Source organism: Prorops nasuta, unplaced genomic scaffold, assembly GCF_024137725.1.
Source record: "Prorops nasuta isolate Cenicafe-Biocafe unplaced genomic scaffold, Cenicafe_Pnas_1.2 PNAS00067, whole genome shotgun sequence".
In the NCBI taxonomy this organism is placed as follows: domain Eukaryota; kingdom Metazoa; phylum Arthropoda; class Insecta; order Hymenoptera; family Bethylidae; genus Prorops; species Prorops nasuta.
Genome location: NW_027116864.1, coordinates 109,132 through 130,460, shown reverse-complemented (window position 1 = coordinate 130,460; position 21,329 = coordinate 109,132). Strand labels below are relative to the sequence as shown.

The 21,329-nt window shown below is 35.9% G+C and overlaps 1 protein-coding gene across 3 annotated transcripts in view; it reads right to left on the bottom strand.

The window, feature by feature from the left end:
- Window positions 1–14,092: 14,092 nt before the first annotated feature.
- LOC136784726 (RNA-binding protein Musashi homolog Rbp6-like) overlaps window positions 14,093–21,329 on the bottom strand; it is a 79,863-nt gene continuing 72,626 nt past the window's right edge. For 2 of the 3 annotated variants that reach the window (XM_066745599.1, XM_066745601.1), the window contains exons 6-9: window positions 18,595–18,660; window positions 16,341–16,615; window positions 15,947–16,011; window positions 14,093–15,797 (exon numbers count right to left, since the gene is read on the bottom strand). In XM_066745599.1, coding sequence (XP_066601696.1) covers window positions 15,970–16,011; window positions 16,341–16,615; window positions 18,595–18,660 — 383 coding nt within the window. In that variant the 3' untranslated portion in view covers window positions 14,093–15,797; window positions 15,947–15,969. Of the gene's footprint in view, window positions 15,798–15,946; window positions 16,012–16,340; window positions 16,616–18,594; window positions 18,661–19,515; window positions 19,591–21,329 lie in introns of all 3 variants that reach the window. The other variant, XM_066745600.1, reaches the window with a different exon arrangement.

Here is a 21,329-nt window from a genome sequence, read left to right as displayed (position 1 = left end):
TTATTATCATATTGTGAAAAATGTGTTATAATACAAGCACAAATACGAAAACTGTCCATATGTCACTATACAATCTATAGAAGTATATGTATATCCCACAAAAAACAGACTTCGCCTGTATAAAAAGGCGGCAAGTACATAAACCATTTAGCATAAATAATATAGTAAAATTATCCAATTAAAAAAAGTAGTGAAATCCAAATATTAGGCAAGTTTATTTTTTCACCTTAGCAAAAGTTAAATTTTTGAAAAAAAAGGAACAACAAAGTTACTTGCCGGGCCCGTAATGTCCATGCACAGTGAGAAATAGAATCGCTGTGTTTCGGCTAACTTCACTCTGTATTTTAACATGACATTTGCTATACTACGCTATAGCTGAATCTCACACACGATTCAATTTCCCACTGTGCATGGACATTACGGGCCCGGCAAGTAACTTTGTTGTTCCTTTTTTTTCAAAAATTTAACTTTTGCTAAGGTGAAAAAATAAACTTGCCTAATATTTGGATTTCACTACTTTTTTTAATTGGATAATTTTACTATATTATTTATGCTAAATGGTTTATGTACTTGCCGCCTTTTTATACAGGCGAAGTCTGTTTTTTGTGGGACTTCATAACGTTTTGTAAGAGTATAATATTTAAAAAATTAAATAATTCTTTTAATTTTTCTACAGAATTTAAAGAAAATTTCCATACTTCTCGTTTTTTGAAACAGCAGAGCTTAACTAATAAAATAATATATATTAATATTGAAAAAATATCACAGTCAACGCATTGAGTTTATTGATATTTGTAATGCATTCTGCATAAATGAACTTCATAATTAATGCCCCGGCTACTTGTTTAATGTTTTCAGTTTCACTATAATAAAAGTTTGATTAAATTTTTCATAATCAATAAACATACTTTCAACATATAAAAATAATTAAGTAAAATGTATGTTTTAATTAATTTACATTTTCTGTTTATCAACATTTGACTTTTACCACCATCTGACCTTGCCAGACTTCACTAGTTTCATCAACTACTTGAGTTGATACTGGGGCAAGACTAGACAAGCAATTCGCAAAGCTTTGAATAAGCTACAATCAAGCATATATTCAAAGCTGACTATGTCGTTTTGCATACCACGTTTCTTTTTAGCACCAGTTACTATCACATTTATGCTGCTAATTCTTGACAAAGGTGATATAGGAGATATATTAGCGAGTCGTCCTTATAACATTTCCTGTGCCAGAGTCCTCAAATGTTCGTTTCGCTAATTTCTATACACTGTTGAAACTGGTCGGATTTCTGGTGCTGCAAAATGGAGTGGAAACCATTAATTTTTGGACTGAGTTTCAATTGAGAATAAACGTGCATTTTTTCATGCATACCAATGACTAGTATACTGCCTTTGGCCTAGAATACTAGCATAGGTAACAGAGGAAAACAATCAACAGTTATTAACTCAATTTTACAGAATTTCATCCAATGAATCTCATCCTTAAATTATGGCTGAGCAATGGATGACGATTATCGGAATATTGGCTTATTCTTACTTTGCCAATCTTTCAATGCTTTCATCCTTGCCTGTTTCAAATACCAGAATGCAGGAATGAAAAGCCCAATGTTTGATTCAACTCCAATAGTCAGTATGTGAGCGAACCTTCTTCCTTGGTTTTCTAATTCAATTGTACCAAATGTATTTAAGTCAAAGCACAAGTATTACTATTTGCTATAATAAACTTGCACAGTGACTGTAAAATACTAAATGATAACACTATGCGTAAGCCTAAAATCAAATTCATCATTTAACAATCTTAATCTTCAAAGAAAATAAATATTTGAAGGAACATGAAACATCTCAGTTACTTACCAGTATTTGATTTTGCCCCATCTCCATTTTCTTTATTGCTTGTTGACCTAACTTCTGTAATATTTGGTTGTCTTCGCATCTTTTGTAAACATCTACTATCGTATAATTTGTTCAAATCCAAATACTGGTCAACTTGTATTTTACGTAAATAAAGATTTTTTGGAATGTTTCATATCTTTCAAATTAGCATTGCCATAATTTAATCTGAAATATTTGTTTATATATATATGATATAACCTATCGGATAATTACAATCAATATCAGTTTAAAGAAAACAAAAAGCAAAACATGCATTTGATTAATGATTTCAATACCTGAAAGTTTAGCATATGATTATTAAGTACCTTAACAATTTCTTTCAATTAATATCCTCCTGATAATGACCGATGCACATTACTGTTGAAAGTATATTTCTCATTGGCACAGACTTGTAAATATTAATTTTATTTAATCCAGTCAGCTCTATCCTCATCAATGAATATGAAAATATTCTGTCTTAATTTATCTGCAAAAAGAAATACCACAAAGTACCACAAAGTATATACTACATCCTGTATTGTAAAATATAATATTATACTTATCTAATTCGCGAATCCTTCAGTCACTGTTAATTGAATTATTTGTGATTGTAGAAATTAACAGATGCAATATCGCAACACGATGAATAACCTCACTGCATTAAAATAAAAATAACCTCACATTACAATTTACACAGTTCAATATAGTCGCCGAATTGACAGTTCACAACCATACATAGTTTGATCGTTGAGTATATTATGTTGGAAGCGTTGTGAAAATGACGTCATTTTTCTTAGCGACCAACTTCAGCCCGAGACATACACTCTGGCTGGAGAAGAAGAAGATGACGGAAAGAAATTAAATTCGTTATATATATAGCTAACAGATTATGAGATCTCTGGATTGCGTGAACCAATTTTGATGTTTATGGGCTCAAATAAAAGCTTGTTCTAATCCATTTCAAGAAAAGCTTTACTGAAATCATGACAGTGTTTCATTGACGGAAAAAAATCGATTTAAAAATTGAGACGGCCAATCTTGCTGTATAAGATACAGTAGTGCCTGGACGGCGGTATAGACACGTCTATACCTACTTTTATGTACTTGCCGTCGAGACACTACCGTGTCTCTTGATCAGTAGAGGGAGAATTTTCTCGGAAAAATCCCTAGGCCAAAATTTGCTCGTTTGACATTTCTGTTTGAATAAACGTATATGTCAGTTAATTCGTAATTTGTATGCAAATAGCAAACATTAGTAAAGATATTGCCGAATAAGATTGTAGTCTGCATTCTGGTTTTAAAATTTTCTATGTATCACAAAGTAAAGAATTTAAATTGTTTTTTGCTTGTTGTGTATGATTAATTACCCAAGAGCATCATATAGTATATTCAATCCATCTAAAAATAAGTTTTTTTTTATTTTGTAGTTTTAAATGGTACATTTTGAACAAATTGAATTTTTGTTTTGGGTATTTCCTACCTGTTTATATCTAATTAAGGGGATCTACCACTGACGAAAAATTTAATTCAAGTTTATCTCCGAAAATAGTAAAAATATGAAATTTTTAGTATAGGTTGCATTTACTCGTTTAACAGTACTTAAGAGCGCTACAGGCTCAGAAACTCATTAAAAGCATTTTTTTTATGAAAATTATAAACAATAATATTTTGGAAAATATTAATAATATTGAAAAAAGGGCGCTGTAGCGCCCTCAAGAAGAGTTCTATGAGTAATTTAAAACCAAACAGAAGTAAATACGTCCAAAAATGTCAAAGGCTCTTTTGAAAAACTAATGCAGCTATTCGAATATAAAAATTGCCTGTTTTACCGACCGAGAAGAGTCGTCACGCGTTAGACAAAGACACGTATTATAAGTTCTCCCGCTTTAGTAGGGCTATAATTGCTCTGAAGTACTGTTAAACGAGTAAATGCAACCTATACTAAAAATTTCATATTTTTATTATTTTCGGAGATAAAGTTGAATTAAATTTTTCGTCGGTCGTGGATCCCCTTAAGTTTAAATGTGTCCTTTGTACTATCTACAGATCCCTTGTGAACAATTTTGTACGCGGCTTGTTTCCTATAAGAACGAGGTTTTTTTATGCCAAGTAGGTAATCCGAGTTCGTTAAATACTGTGTTTTATTTGTAAATTGCCCTCGCCAATACATGTTTCATATTAATTTCTGTCCAACCGATCCATACTTTCCTTATACAATTCTATGTACACAGTAGGAAATTTAATCGTGTGTGTGGTTCGGCTAGCACCACTCCACACTTTAACGTATAAACTGATATACTACACTATAGCTGAACTACACCCGAAACAATTTCTTGTTGGGTACTATGAATTTATTGCTGAAGGGAAGAAGAATAAATGCACGAAATATTTTCATTTAAACAATGTCCATTATATTATATATATATTTAATCCCACATACACACGGCACGTTGTGAACCTTCTCTTAAATATTAATGTAGCAATTAATAGCTAATAATAATAGTAGTAGTAATAATAATAATAATAATAATAATAATGGTAATGGTAATAATAATCATGATAGCTGTTTTGCTTTCATCGTAATAATTTTAATTAATTATCACGATGTTTATGATAATGATGATGATGGAGATGATAATAATAATAATAATAGTAATAATATTAGTAAAAGTAGTAGCAGTAATAGTAGTAGTAGTAGCAGTAATATAAAATAATAATCATATATATATATATATATATATGATAATAAGTAAACAATAATAAACATAATAACGTGAACTTATAAATTATATGTATATTTATGTATATATATATACTCATTATAATTATATGTAATATATGAATATGATATATATATATATATATATATATATGTATATATATAATAAATCATATAGTAATAATCATTGTTTTATAATATATATTTTATATGTACAGAGGGGTACAATATTATTATTTTTTATCAGCGTAATATTTATAATCGCAATGTTATATTTATTTTTGTCTGTATACATTCACAGTTAATTATAGATTACCGGCTCTTACTTGCACCAATTACAGTTAATAATTTCTCGTATCCCAAATTTCTGTAAGAACTAAACAGAGATTATCCCTTTTACATGATAAAACATCCCCGTTATCGTGCTCAGTTTTCGTACAGAAAAGAGCCAAGCTGATCGATTATTCGAGAAAAGCGTCGTTAAAACAATTCGAACTAATTGGAATAATCGACTGCAGTTTTTCTCGAAAATCACCCTAATACTCTGGTAGTCGTTTTGCTTTATTTTACAAAACATCCATTATAGTCTGGCCTCATTTGGAAAGAGAGTCGTGCGTTCTCCAAAAATTTCAATAAGCTTTCCATTTTTAGTTTGAATTAACCAATCTCAATTTGAAAATTATTTCTTCTCGTTCTTCTCCGGTAATATTGTAAGATTCTCAGCTTCAGACTCGCACGGCTCTTTCACCAGCAGTAAGCGTATCATAAATATTCTGTACAACATTATAATTACTTTAAATCATTATGCATCTTAAATATCCTTATCGTTACTGTTATTATCGGTAGTGTAAAATTGAAACTTTTACGTACTCTTATGTAGATTAGATTATTGCCTGCCCACTTGCGCGCATGCAGACCTTTTTATATTTATTTATCATTTTTTTTTGTTCCTTTAATCGATACATGTTCGTATAATTTAGTATGTCGCTATACGTATTCAGTTATGATTAGTAAGAATATGTAAAATTGGTATTTCATCTTATTTTTCTGTTTGCTTGTTTAATTCAATTAATCTCATTAAGCATCCACATAATTATTTAATATACATGGAATTGAAAGTGACTTATTTATTGCTTGTTATATTGCAAATTTTTTATCGCAAGCTGCGCCAAACCGTTGAATGTTCAGCTACTCCCTCGCGCGTCCCATTTTCTCGTATGTATCCCAATACTTCCATACGTTAAATTATAGAAATTTCGTATTTTTCGCTTTCCTGACTTTAGGTAGTTTATTATTTTCGTTTATATGTACGTGTGTGTGTGTGTGTGTGTGTGTGTGTGCCAATGCAAATGTCAAGTCATAAACTCCTATACGCTATTATAGAGTAATGGGTTCTTCAAGTATTTGGCGGATTTATGACGCGTTATTCGAACTGTAGTGTGTGTGTGTGTGTAGCGGACAACAAAACTGCTTTATTTCTACTAACGATGTCTCTTGTAAATGACGCGTATCATAAAATAGAAAGTCATATTAACGACAAAATTTAATACAGATTTCTGCGCTAATAATAATTGTCTGCATCTCTCTCGAGCTAAATTACTATCTCTATTATTTTTTTTTTTTCTTTATTTCTAGCATCACTCAGAACTCTTACTTATAACAATTTTAAATTGACTCGTGTATTATCACCTTTCATTGAATGATATCTTTTCTCGTTTTAAATCGTAAGGAAAGAAGATTAGTTGCTTCTACAAAAATAAGCTCATTATTATTGCAGCTTATATCTTTTAACATAAATTACAAGTATATTAATGTGTACTATACCAAAGAAAGTATAATAGTTTTTGAGCCGCCAAGTAAAATCCATTTTCAATCAGCGTATTAAGAAACTAAGATCTTATATAGATCAAGCTGATATGTCAATTTAAAAATCTATGATAATTGAGTAATTTAGCTCTCGAGAAACTGCACAAGGAAAGCTTTTAAACGAGTCAAAGAATCCTAAGAGATTTGTACACACAGTCTTATTAAAATATGTATCTAGATTCTTCTCTACATCGACGGTATAAGATTATTAGAGCCGTGATCGTGGCTTAAAGCTTATAAGCGAGTTAAAGAAAAATCTCAAGTTTTATTTGTATTTATACGAAAAGAGAACATTTTACACGTTAGCATTCTGATGCGACTCAGCTTTTGATTGATTTAGTAATACTTGTAATATGCAATTTTTAAATATTTGCTGCAGCATGGACCTTTTAAATAGAGTAACTTTTTTCTTTTTAATTAGCGTAATCGTTATCTAATAACTTATGTTATATAAAAACTTACTGAAGAGTAGGGACATGAATTTTACTAAATTATTATAATATAATAGAATGTGTAGTAATCCTTTGGTTTAAAAGAACGACCGCTGAACAGTTGATTTCATAGTCGTGAGATGTTGTATAGGTAACAGAAAAATAACATATGTAAACTGTTGAATAGAAATTCCTTAAACCATCAGTATTTTATCGCTTTTATAAAATAAATGTAACACACATTAAAGGAGTGACACCTTGAGAGGCGATATTTTCACTATCAATTATACTTTTATAAAACGCGGGGAGTTTCTCTCCTACAAAATATGTACAAAATCGAATTAATGATAAAATTTGAGTGAAAATATAGAAAGAAAATATTTGAATTGCTGGAAAGAAATTTAGTAGTGTCACTTGATATAAGCTTGCAGGACGTGATTAGTTAACAAAATGCTATTAGATACTTTATGCATTATTTGTTCCTCTCGGGAAGAATTAACAATTGTTAATTATACGTGTACCTGCGTATCTGAACGTGTGCATGTGTGTAAATTACATTATTATATAGCTACAATAGTTATACATATTCATTTTGTGTGTGTGTGTGTGTGTGAGAGAGAGCGCATCTGCGATCGCGCGCCTGCCTGTAAATGTCTGCATGTGCATATAATATAGATCTATATGTACATCCATATCGCACGGAGTAAGTTTTTCCTTATACGCATATCTAATCCCCGTAAAATCGTTAGGTTCTGCCTATGGTTTCGATTAGAAGATTGTGATTATGTTTCGCTACATCTGCTGTTCTTTTAGAGAAACACTTTGTTTCTCCGAAATAAATGATTGAAAAATTGTCCAATTTAGCAAGACCTCTCCTAATATTGGCAGTTAATTTTATAAGTAAACACTGGCATTAACGAAACGAGCCTAACGACTTTGTCGGGTCTCTTCACGATCAAAAAACTTAATAATATATATACCGAGATTATCTATTATCCTTCTTAAATCAGATCGATCAAACAATAACATACGCTTTTTCTTTTAGACCGTGTAATGAACGACTGCGATTAGTATCAATATGAATAATATGTATAATTAGCATGAATAACTGATATTGAATTGATGAAAAATTAAAGACTTTTACATGTCGTTTTCAATTTTACATTCTTGCATGCGTACAAAGCACGTTTCTATATCTTTGCTCATTGTTTGCTTTCCTTTGTACAATAGTTTAAGGAAGCCTGCAATTCAATTGGTTTTACATCCTACGATGTAATAAAGATGCCAATTAAATAAATATGACTAATGCATTCATTTGTATAACCGTCGGATTTTAACAACATTCCGAATTTGTTGTTTGTAACGTGCGGTTTAAAATGAAATTTTAATAATTGTGTCTATCTAACCAGCAATTACTCTTGCTCGCGCGCATCATACCATTTATATATCGCGAAGAAGCAACGGGGGCTTCGTGTCTCTTTAAACATTTTACTTATTCATTTCAATCGTCATTTTATCCATATAAACTCGTAGGATGAACAGAATTATGCCTTTTCTTATCAGAAGCGGTACAATATTGAAATTAAAGAAACTAGTTTTACGTGAAATGTCTGTGTGTATATAGCAGTTAGGTCAATGCTTTCCCGAGTAAGTTTCATGGATATTTACGTTTATTTCGTTACTCGTAAAATTATAATAAAGACTATTGTTTTGAAAAAATGTTCTCGCGTGTATAACAATATTCATTTGTGCGTACGTAACTCCATTTTTAATCGTGTAAATAGCGAGTAAGTATGACCGTAAAATAATTTTATTCGTCGAAACAATGGAAAAGCTTTTTGCGAAAAGTAATGCTTGCTTTATGACAATAGATACGAATCGCAAACAACTTTAACAATATTTTATCCCGTACAGAGGGAGGCACCCGAAAGATTTATATTAAATGCCTCGTTAAAAGCAGTTTTTCTTCTTTTTTTTTCACAAGAATGACTAAACGCATCCGAAGCTTGGTAATGTCAATAAATTTGCAGACGTTCGAACAATCGTTCAAACTCCAATTGCATAAGCTGTTTCTTCAATCTTCTCTAGTCCAGGGAAATTGCATTTTTAATTCGGCATTACATATACTCGTATAGTGCTGTTAGATTTGCGTAGTGAGGTATTTAATGAGAGATTTATTAGATATCAATAATATACTTAATTTTAGTTAAGTAGAAGCTGCTGCTGCATAACTGACTGACTGACTGGCATACGTTCAATTTAGTAATAACGCTTCGTCTTAGACTAATATTCGATATTGCTTGCTTTTTTTTAATGTTATGTCAAATGATTGAACGATGTAGGAATTTTCAACATTATATCGCGGTGAAAATGTGGAAGTACATGATCAGAGTTGCAAAATCCCGTTATAGTATAATAACTCGAATAAGTATTATCGGACCCTTTCGCATACTGATTTATTTATACGTCTACTAATTATATGTATATGAGAGAAAAGTACACGTGTATACATATTCCGTCAAGTCTTACTCAATTGCCTTTAATATTGCCAATGCACTTAATTTTATTGAATTTTAATAAGGTGTAATTACATTATTATTATGAGACAATTGATTCGTGTTTTTAAAAAATGGACATGGTGAGATAAAATATTAGGCATAATCGTTCGAATTTATCCATGTGTATGTGCGATGCTGTTGTTACGTCTGAAAATTTTTATATTTCTTAGTAAATTCTGATCGTCGTATAACGCTTCCATGTGTGGAATAATAATGTAAAATAATTAATATCCCCCGTAGACTCTTTATAACACGAAATATCTCTCATTTTACTACTCTCTCTCTCTCTCTCTCTCTCTCTCTCTCTCTCTCTCTCTAATCCTTCCCTTCTTCGACAAACAAGCACACACACGCACAAATACGCATGCAGCACGCACACACGAGCACGCACACACATATCTTTCTTTCTCCCTTATCTGTGTTATACGTTTCAATTTCAAATATTGTATTTATTATTTATTTATACGTGTGTGTTTAGTATATTTATATATTTATAATAGCGCGTGAAGCGGTCGAACTCGACAATGAGCGATCGTTTCGTACCTCCTTTTGCTTTTCTCTTATTGAAATAATTAACTCATTCTTCTCCGCGTGAATTCATATTTCACGTTTAATGTTTTTTTTCTTGAGTTTTGTAAAAAAAGTAGAGTAAACGCAGAGAGCTTGAAAGCTCCATTCATGGCAAGCTCGTTCCAACCACGCCTCGCGCATCCTGCTTCTCTCACGATCGGTCTTGATCCAAAAATTACAATACAATAGTAGTATATTAGCTTTAAAACATCAATCATTATATATATATACAAATGCATAAAACAATGTCTTAATATCTCTGTTATCTCTTCATAATCCTTGTATTTCGTCTTAATTGCTATGTATAGCCATAATATATTTCTTGTTTTCTTACTCATTCAATATGTATATTTATATATATATATAATTTATATATATATATATATATATTTTTTTTTATATGCTAGTTGTAGATATAGACGTAATATTTCAATTTTTATTTATTTTTTATATTTATAAATATAAACGCGTGGACTGTACTCATATATTTTTGTTTCCTTCCGTTTTCTCTCTCTCCCTCCCTCCCTCCCTCTCTCTCTCTGTCTGTCTGTCTCCTTCTCTTCCTCTCTTCACTCGCTCTACCTCTATACGTCTCTTGCATCTTACGTCGGCGTTTTCCTAAACTTTAATCTTCATCTCACTTTATTATTATTCTGCCAATATTTAACTATGGTTTCTTTGTATTTAATAATAATTGATCGAATTACTTCCTCAATATATATGTACATTTACATATAGCTAATCTCATCGGAGGATGTGTGTGTGTGTGTGTGTATATATTCCGGAGAACCATTGGCAAGATGGTAAAAGTCAAATGGTTTTCCAGTGCTCGTTACAATTCACGCAGTATCAAACGTAAGCTAACTACTACTGAACGGCAATGTTTTGCATCTCGCTGGCCTGAGAATCGTCTGATTCGACAAGGAGCAACGCTCCGTCTCGGATCGAGCGTATTGCCTTTCCAAAAGATTGTTCTCTTTTTTACGCGAGGAAATGTTTATAACATAGGTAATCCCGTTGGAGTGCGCGGGAGGGATTGCCTAAGGATCGAGTATGGAGCGATGAATGTCGATTATGGAGAGGGACAAGCATGTCCCGTTCTTGTAGCGCCCGCGAGTTTGCTTCCCGATCATCCGCATCCACGGTGGGCCGAAAAATTTCCTCGGATCGCGCTTCTTTTCCCCCATAGATGTATACGTTGGAGCCACACCGAGCGTTATTATCATGCTAAGAGCGCGTGATCGCCTCTCTCTTACTTTTCCTCCATTGCCCCATACCTTGCCTTTTCCAGTCTTAACTTAAATCTATATGATGAATCGCGTTATATTTTACATTCTTTTGAGCTGGTGTTATATCCTTAGTGTAATGTTCACTTTTGTAAAGATCATCACCGGTGCGCGTTATTCGATCCATCTCTTTTCTTTCCTCTTATTTATTATATGTACCGCGATTGATACGTGTCGCTCCTTAATTTCGTGCTGTAACTGGTTACTTTAATTCAGCTGGTGCAGGCTATTTAGCTTTCTCAGCTATGTTGATGCACCGATCGTGTGTAATTCTTATCGAAATATAACGAAATAAAAGCGAGAACATCAGGATGGTGAAAACTTTTGAAACGGTATACAGAACTATAATTGCCAATTTTTTTCTTGTTGCTATATAATTAATGTACTCGCGCGCGAGTACTCTTTCACAAGACTGCTCTACCTAGCAAATGTCACGCGACATTTTCTTTCTTTTGCAATTGCCAGGGTTTTCTGGTAACCACGATTGGTCCGGTGCAGGGAATTTTTGTCTTGTCTTTCAAAGTGGAGCGAAACAGTTGCTACTTGTTCAGTTCCAAAGAAGGGAGAGAGAGAGAGAGAGAGAGAGAGATTGCATAAACACAAGCCTATATGTATACCTTTTACCCAGCTCTTATATCTCATCTCCAAGATTTTCTTCTTTCCCTCCCTCTCTCTCTCTCTCTTTCACGTATATATTATATTGTAGAATAAAATAATCTCGCATCCTTTATACGCACCAACCTAAGGAGACAAGGTGTATCGATTAGCTACGCTGTTTTACGTGCTTGTAATTTTTCTTATTACTCGCCGTTACATTTTTGTGGTCGTGTTAAAATATTGCTAACCTTCGTAAGAATTGACTCATTTTCCAACGTGCACGTCCACGCACGCATTAAAAAACAAAACGGCCGCTGTTCGACACAACACGCGTCCCAAATTTAAACACATCTTTTTTATTTACCCTGTGTTGTTGAATACAATAATAACCGTACTATAATTGTCGTACATATATCCGTTCTTTATAGTAATAATTTATCGCACGATGATATTCATTAGCAAATTTAATATTAATAATAGTTTAATAACGAACAGTTTAATTAGCGTAATAACAAAAGGCGAATATCTGGTCGAACGAGTCGTGTAGATTAACAAATGGATTTGCTTTTCTTGTGGAAGCAGATACGGCGAAGAACAGTTAGACACAGATTGCGAAGCACTGCGTAAGATTAGTACCTCTCGTGACCGGTATTACACGGAAAATTATTGAAAATTCAGCAAGAAGACATCTGTACTTTAATCGGATTGCTCGATTATGCGTAGGAGTGATTAACTTGACCCTTCCAATAAAATGTTTCCGATGAAAATATAATGTTATACTACACGAGGTCGATTTTCTCTTTATCGCTCCATCTGCCGTTTTTATCTCGGCACGAACTTATCCTAAAACAATTGGAGAAATCATCGCGTTAGAAGAGTATGTATCTATACGCGTCCCATTCTTTTTCTTCCTTTGATTCTCAAACTTGACATTTTTTCTTGAAGAAAACAAGGTAATTATATATACTGTACTGTACTGTACCGACTTCCTCCTCCTCCTCCTCCTCCTCTGTAAAAATTACATTTAACAGTTGGTTCTCACGTTTGCGTCTTTCCTTTCTGGGTCTTGTGAGATTTTAAAAAGAGTGTACAATGCTAACGTAGCCGTGTGCGTATGGCTAAGAAGTGTAACTCTTCCCTATTTACTTATCCCTCTCGACACGAATTGTATTCCTCTCCCTCATTCGTATATATAGCATTCACACACGCAGGCACTCGCACAGGCAAATTCACATCCCCTTCGATCCTACTCAAGAAAAATTCTTTCCGCACATCCAAACCTCTCCGCCACTTCCTCATGACACATCCAATTATATACCATGTCATTATACGAGTTTCCAGTTTTCTTCAAATATCGGCGCAAAACCAGCATTTCACTGGTCACCCACCAATCAACTCTGTCATTGACTAATGCTCCTAGTGTAAACTGCGGACGAACGATGTATATATATATATATATTTATTTCTTTATATATATATTTATTTATGCACGTACGTTTCTTGTATGTATAATTAATTAATAGTTTAGTGTGTACATTATTTCTCCGTGTATGATTTCGAATCACGTGGTTCATCTGCGGTGTTTATTACACACACAAACACACACACGCACGCACAAATATATATATATATAAATATGTATAAATGTGCGTGTGCGTGAGCGTATGTATGTATACATATACGTACGAATTTCGCTCGATGCAATATGTGTGTCGATGTGTTTGTTTGCGTGTGGCTTTAAAGAATCAATACACGTACAACGTACGTGAACCTTGTCAAGATTTTTTCATTGGTTCTATATACGCATTGTAATAATTGAATCGATAATTTATTAGCGTGTAAGATGTATGGTATGGTGGGTTAATGTAAATAGTTGATCGAGAAGCTATAGGTTGCCGACTATTCGACGGACATCTTTCGGCGTAAGTCGGGCCATAATTTCAACGGTATTTTCGATCAGACGCGAAAACGAGCAAATCGGCTTATTAGATCGGAGACTGTTTCAGCCACACACACAAGGAAGAATTTACACGCGCTCCACTAGCGCTGCGACCTCCCACTCGATGATCTCCACTGATTTGAAAAAGCTCCTTCTTCTCCTTGCTATTTCGCACACATTCTCTTCTATCTACTGTTTAAGGCCAGCCCTTCGGCTCTATCCCCCCCCCTCCCTCCCCCCAACCAACCTTCTTTACCCTCGGCCACTCGTATAGCTTCTATCAAAACTCTTACTTATGCGGATTTAGCAAAGTTTGCGTGGCTGACTCTCCTTTCCTCGCTTCGCTATCTTTCTTGTAGGCTCGCAAACATCGCGCAGTGCAAAAGAAGAATAGAAATGGTGTTCTTTTTGGGCCCGCTATGTACGGCGCAGCGGTGGAACAAGAGGAAAGGTACTTTGCCAGTTTCTAGCTTAACTTATTGCCATTCAAACCCGAGGAGCACTGTGTCCTTCCGCATACGTTGTAGCCTTCGCGAAACAAAGAAAAGCCGAATCCTTTCAGCTAACGCCTAAACTGCCTCTAAACTCTCTTCTCGAGCGATCCCTTCAATCTCCCGCTCTTTTTTTTCTTGTTTTTTTTTTGTTTTTAATCAACCGCTCCTTTGTTTTCCCCTTCCCCCGACTAAATTATATTGCTTTTTTGCTAGTCTATCCTCATAAAAATCTCTCCGCCATCTTTTCTCTTCTCTTCTCGCGCCTGATCTCGAAAGCCGAGGAAAAAAGGCTCTACCCTAATATAAGTGCATTATGCGCTTGTATCGGTGAACAATGCACCGTCATTGAATTAGTTAATTATAATTGCCATAATAATCGTATAATAATAATATTCGTATCTGAATTGGTATCTTTCCTGCTTCCATTTTTATCTTAGATCCTATGGTCATACATTATTGTTTGTTCAGTGTTTGTGTGTGACTATGTTTGTGTGTGAGCGCGCGGTCGCGCGTATGTAAATATCTGTTATAATTGTTCGATTTTTGTCTGTGTTTTTATATATTTATATACATGTATATATTCATACACGTACATATATTTATCTTTTCTATACGGAATATATAATACGTACCTATGTATTTATTCATATATGTACGCATGTATCATATATATATATATATATATATATATATATATATAAATAAATAAATAAATAAATATATATATATATATATATATATACGTGAGAGCGCGCGTGTGTGTGTGTGTGTGTGTTCATATATACATGTATATTTATATATATATTATATCTAGATATATTTATGCTCATTTATTTATTTATTCTTTTATTATTTGTATAGCCTAGACTTAACCGCTTAATTATTTAGCAAATCATAATATTAAGTTAATTCATTATTATATTATTATTCTTTTATTAATATCGGAGAACGGGCTGGCGTCAATACGCAGTTTCGGTCGCAGCTAGTCTAAAGTGCGCAGCTTGTATATTTTATTCATCTTTTTTCTTCTATCTAGCCTTCTTCTCCATGCATTTTCAACTTTTTACGAACTTTGTCTCGTATGCAGCTCTTTTCTAAGACCAGGCATACTCCGTTAAAGCTGGCTTCCTGCGCCCCCACTTCCAACTCCCCACCTTCTCTAACCGTATATCGCATCAGTGTTACCTTTATCGAGCCTCTATTTACTTATATTCTATCATTCGTGTCATTTCGTCGTTTGAACGCTCCGCTGATTCTGCCTGGTACTCGAAAAATCGATCAACCTTTCTCCAGCATTTCACCCCTAACTCTTATTAGCCCGTTCTCTTGCGCCTTTAGAATTCTCTCGTGCCCACAACTTTAGTACGGAGAGTATCCTACGTGATCGGTTCCTGCAAGGCTGCCACAATGCTCGTTGTAACGTCAGTTGACCGTGCTGCGCTCTGCCCTCTCGTCCATCCTACATATAGACAGAAAACGGAAGAGATATACTATATGCGCACACGTGACCATTCCATCTGGATAAATCGTTCGTCTCGCTCTTGGCGTATTATATGTGAAAGAGACGCGTGTGACTAACATGAAATAATATTTATAAAAAAGACTCACCTGTTATTAGGTCTTAACAAGGCTCAATGGTAGCCGTTGGTGAACGCCGCTGGTATCAGAGGACCCTGCGAACAGTCGATACCAGTTATTAAAATGAATTTGTCAATTAATATTTAACAATGTCCATATTAAAGAAAAATAATACACGTACGCGTATCGATTGAACGACGATTAACATTCGATCATATGGCGTATAGTAGATCATAAATCAACATATATGATTAATAATGCAAAAGAGAATACCGCAATAGCAATGGACCAGTTGTTACACATGCACCTTTATGTGATACGCCATGTTCGATAATTAAATTCAATGTGTCGAGTAAAACTCTTACAAAGGTTATATGTATAGGTATATGTGAAAGGTTCTCGTAGGACGATGGGATAGACTTACGGGACTATAGTTGAGCGGGGCGCGAGAAACGGCGATTGCGGGGAAAGGAGTGGTTGGGGGTTGTGGGCTGGCTGCAGCCTGGACGTAGCTAGCGACTGCTGACGATTCCGCGGCGGCGGCTGCTGCTGCGGCTGCTGCACTCGAACTGTACATATCGATAGGCCCTGGCGAATTGGCAGCGGGGAAAGAACGACCCTGCGGCCCACCGTGACCTCCTGCTGCATGCGGCGACGCTGGTGGAAATCCGGCCTGGGCTGCTTGATAGTTGTTCATCACTGCAAACAAGTCCACTCTGAGCGTCGACCTTCTCAATCTCCATGCATTAATCAATTTTCACACAAACAGTCCAAAAATATCTCCAATCCAAATCAATTAAATATTTCTGCATCCTGTCGCAACAAATATTCCGTAGAATATTAAACGCAACATTTATTGCTTCAATTATACATTTCTGAGAGTGAGAAATGTATAATCGAGCCGACAAATTTTCCGTGCAATATATTCTACGGAATATTTGTTTGCGACGGAATAGAGAAATACTCGATTTATTCCAAGATAGTTTTTTCTCAATGTCCTATATATGCATGTGTACGTTACTCTAAATGAGATATCGATAAACTGCGCACAATAATATATACATTTTTCGAGTACGTAAAATGAATGAAAATTTTGCTTCTGCTTTACCTCTACTTGTACCAAATATCGTATAAATATCGATCTCTGGAGCCGCACCGTAATAATTATGCGGGACTACGAGTCTCATGACGATCCCTCCCGATTTCAAAGAATTTCTACATCGATGCTACGATTATTCCATGTATATATAAATATAATCGCTTAAGAGCGCCGCAGCAGATAGGTGCGATTTACCGATGACTAAATGCAGTATAGGTATATAATACTTTTATCTGACAAAGCACGAAAAGAAAGGGGTATTGTTGTATTTGAAGGAAGTACATTTTTGACGTGTTATATTACATTTGAAAGAAAGTCAGCGCTCGGATTTATGGTTAGCACGATAGGGGTAGAATAAGAAGAGAGTGGGGTATAAGAGCTAGCGAGCGAGGGCAGTGAGAGAAGACGAAGGAGTAGTTGCGGGGTGCTATAGCTATAGGAGAGGGTCGGAGGTAGGGCCTTCCGTGCACGGGAGGAGGAAGCGAGGTACGCTAAGAATTCGAAACTCGCTCGGCGAAGAGAAGAAAAGGAGGCGAGGAAGTATGACAAACCGAAAGTGCTCGGCGCACAATCTAAAAACCCATTCAGCTTTTAAACTCTTGACAATGGCGGCCGGCTACAAAGTTTTCTGCCGTTCCTGCAGGAGGAGGAGAGTGAAGGTCGTATAGGTGGGGATGGGGTAGGTGGATGTTGGATGGTTCAGAGGGGGCGGCACGATTCAAAAGTTTGATTTATTTGAGAGGAGATTGCGAACGGCACGGGGCGCGTTGTGTGCGCCAAGAGGATCCGAGCAGATTGTGGATGGGGAAAGGGAGTAAAAAATAAAAGAGAAGAGTTGCCCGTCTCTCCACCACCACCAGTGCCGCCGCCACCCCCCGTCGTATTTCGCTGCCGGCATCTCGGCGCCCCACATGTGTGACACTTTCCAGTCCCCCCTCCTCCTTTTTCCTACCTTCCATACCGAACCCCCGTCTCCTTTCTTCCTTCGCTACCCCCCTCCCTCCCCCACTTCCCGCACACACTATCTCGATCACCAAGCTTCATATAGGGTTGCAGCATGGTTCCTCTCTTCCCGCTCGAGCGATGCATCTCGATCTCGACTCTCAAGCTTCTCAACGTGTCTTCCAGAAATTAGACGACGCGCGTTCTGGCTCGAAGCTATGCAAGAAGCTGCGCGGCGACCGACGTCGCGACGATATATCGACGAAAGTTCGAGAGAGAGAGTTTCCTCGTCCAAAGCTGCGTACCCCAAACCGAAATTCTCGAGGAGAGAAGGAAATAAGAAAAGCGGTACTCGCGCGCGCGTCTTATCGGAGGAGAGAAAATAAATGAGCGCGAGTCCGACAACTTAATTGTGCTTTTTCAAACTTTCAGCGCCGTGGCATCTATTGTACCTTCGAACCTAACTTAAATATATTAATTATTAGGAGAAATGTACCAAGAAACACAGTATTTATAAACCCACACGATTCTCTCTACTCCGAAGAACCTGTATAATATGATTGAAGAGAGAATGGGGGAGAGTTTATGCAACGAGTATTATTATAGTTCAGAAGGCGTGAAAGTTGAAGAGACATACCAGAGAGGGCTTGCGTAAGCAAGGGCGTGTTGTTGTTAGGCGTAAGCTGTCCGTTGGTAAGGTCCACTGAAACATAAAAATCTCATCACAACTAATTCGCACTGAGACAAACGAGCAAGATTACTTTTCATCGTTAAATTCTTGTTATTCGTTATTATTCTCGCTGTTAATGAAAATGATAACGGAAATATTCAAAAGCAACATAAATATAAACTTATGATAACCCGTGACTTTTCCAATGTGTTGCTCCAAGCTTTATCGACAGATTTGACCATTTTTAGCTGCTCGCTATCGAAAGCTTCTAAGATTTAGCCGAGGCAGCTAAAGTGGTTTACCGGAAATGGGGCTGATTGCCAATATCGACCTGTCCAAATCTGAATAAATATTAATAACAATATACTTGCCGATCATTCGGACAGGATCGTTTCGTTGGTAAATTATATCAATTGCTCGCGCAGTTTTCCGACCTTTTTATTGCATTATCTCGACGAAGCGTCTATATTGGCTATTTTTATCGGTAACTCGAAAATGATGTTAGACTTTAAGGATATATAATATGTGTGTCGGCTATTCGAGCATGGAACAAACGATCGATGACTGCTGGAGTGGTAGTCGAGAGCGTAGCACTTGTAGCATCGAAATGCAATTCGCCCTAATATCCATTTCCAAACGTGGGGACCAGCAAAGCAGGAACGTATATGAATCGAGGTAAATTATGAGGAATGAGCACGTATGGGTAAAGGACAAATAAAGTGTGTGTTGTCAAGTGCATATATATATATATATAGAGAGAGAGAGAGAGAGAGAGAGAGATAAAAGAGCCCTGAATAGATGATGGAAAGTGGAAAAAGACAGAGAGAAAGTGAGAATGCCATACTTGGACGATTATCCAGTTAATATATATAATTATCGACCTTTTACGTTTTTCTTGTAAAGCAGTTTGCTGGATTTGTTGGACTGGAGTGTCGGTATTCTCACGCCCGGAGCCACGATATAGTTTACCAGCGGGATCCCTGGCATCAATAATAAATAGGAGCAGAGCTTAAAACTGCATTATAGAGCAAGGGGAGACTGATTTCGAGTCGCGATCGAGGCTTAACGTTTATTCGAAATAATGCAATGCACTATTGAAAATATATGCGATCCAGCGGATATATGCAGCTGCGCTAATACTTGTTGTTGTAAATGCTCTAATTTCCAATGAACACAAAACTCGGCACCAAGTTTTTATACCCTGTGCGTATATACTTGAAGAAATTGTGTAAACCAGTTCCAAAAGCATATGAGATATTTCTTACTCAGGGTAATGTGAAATCATTGATTTTTCCATTAATTCAATTACATGAAAAAAGCTATTGGTTTAAATAAAAAGACATTGATACTTGTTTGATTGCTCATCAAAAATATAAATAGAAGGAAGGTGTATGCGTGTGTATATAAATGGAATAGATTTATTAGTGCTTATAAGCGATGAGAAATAAATAAACGATTCGGAAAATTCGTTTATTCCAGGAGTGGAGTTTTAGCAGTGGCAACGAAGCTAACGATAGCGGTGCTTGAACGAAAATGAAAGGTAGCTAGATGAAGATCTCATAAAAAGTTTAACGCTGCCCGCCAGCCTTTTCGCATGACAGTCTCTCATTCTGCGGGAAATTCTCACGTGGGGAACATCATACAAAAGGTTTTCAAAGGAAGGGCGAAGAGGGGGATGTACACGGGGATACTGCAGCCGTCAGGAGTAAAAGCGGATTATACTCGGTAACTTTTACTGCAGGACCGACAAAGCCGCTGCACAATGCGCGTCAAATGGCAAAATTGCTTTCGTTTCGTAAAATCGTAAAGGAATGCTCGCGCCCGAAACCGAATGGATGGAGGAATCTCCGTGATCTGGAAATGTAAACTCGCGCAGGGAGACAAACCAAGGGCAACTATATAAATTATATCCAAGGATCTTGCTTGAGAATTATGTGCAGGATTATCGGAATGAGTTGAACCAATAAAATTGGAGAAAAGTCGCAAATGGACCCGTATATATGTATGTGCATGTATAATTAATAAATTTAGGATAATATTTTGGCCAAGAGAGCTGCTTTACTGTAAAAGAAGCAAGAGAGTGAGAGTGAGAGAGAGAGAGAGAGAGAGAGAGAGAGAGAGAGAGAGAATATAAAGCCTATTTTCTATACATATACTGCATATATAGTTTGGAGGGATTTTATTTTAAAGCAAAGTTCCTATTTCACAGATATTTCGGAGATTAAACGAATAGAGGTAGGTTATACATGTGAAACGGATTATCCAGGAGATTTATCTTTAGAAATTCGCGTATATATGACGGACAACCAGTTGGGGAAATGGAACGTGTTTCTGATATGTCGTTAACGCGAGTGCGAAGGATAAAGCATCGACTCAGTTGAAACGGATTCGATGCGTTTTCACGTAGGAATCTCGTTTCGGCTGCATAACCACGCCGCTGATAACACGGATACTGCGTGGATAGGGAAGAGGCTTCGATGAACCATAAATCTTCTATCTACGTGATTTGTATGGGGCATCACGGCGTTTAATGGTGTGGTTTGTCTCTACCGTCCTTCGATCATACCGGAACTTCGGACCAACGACTGCGTTCGGCTACAATGCTTTTGCGCGACTGCTGCTCGACTTTTACAACTTTCTCCTTAAAAACGACAAACATGGATACTACGTCTCCTTTATATCCGAAAAAGGGCCAAGATATA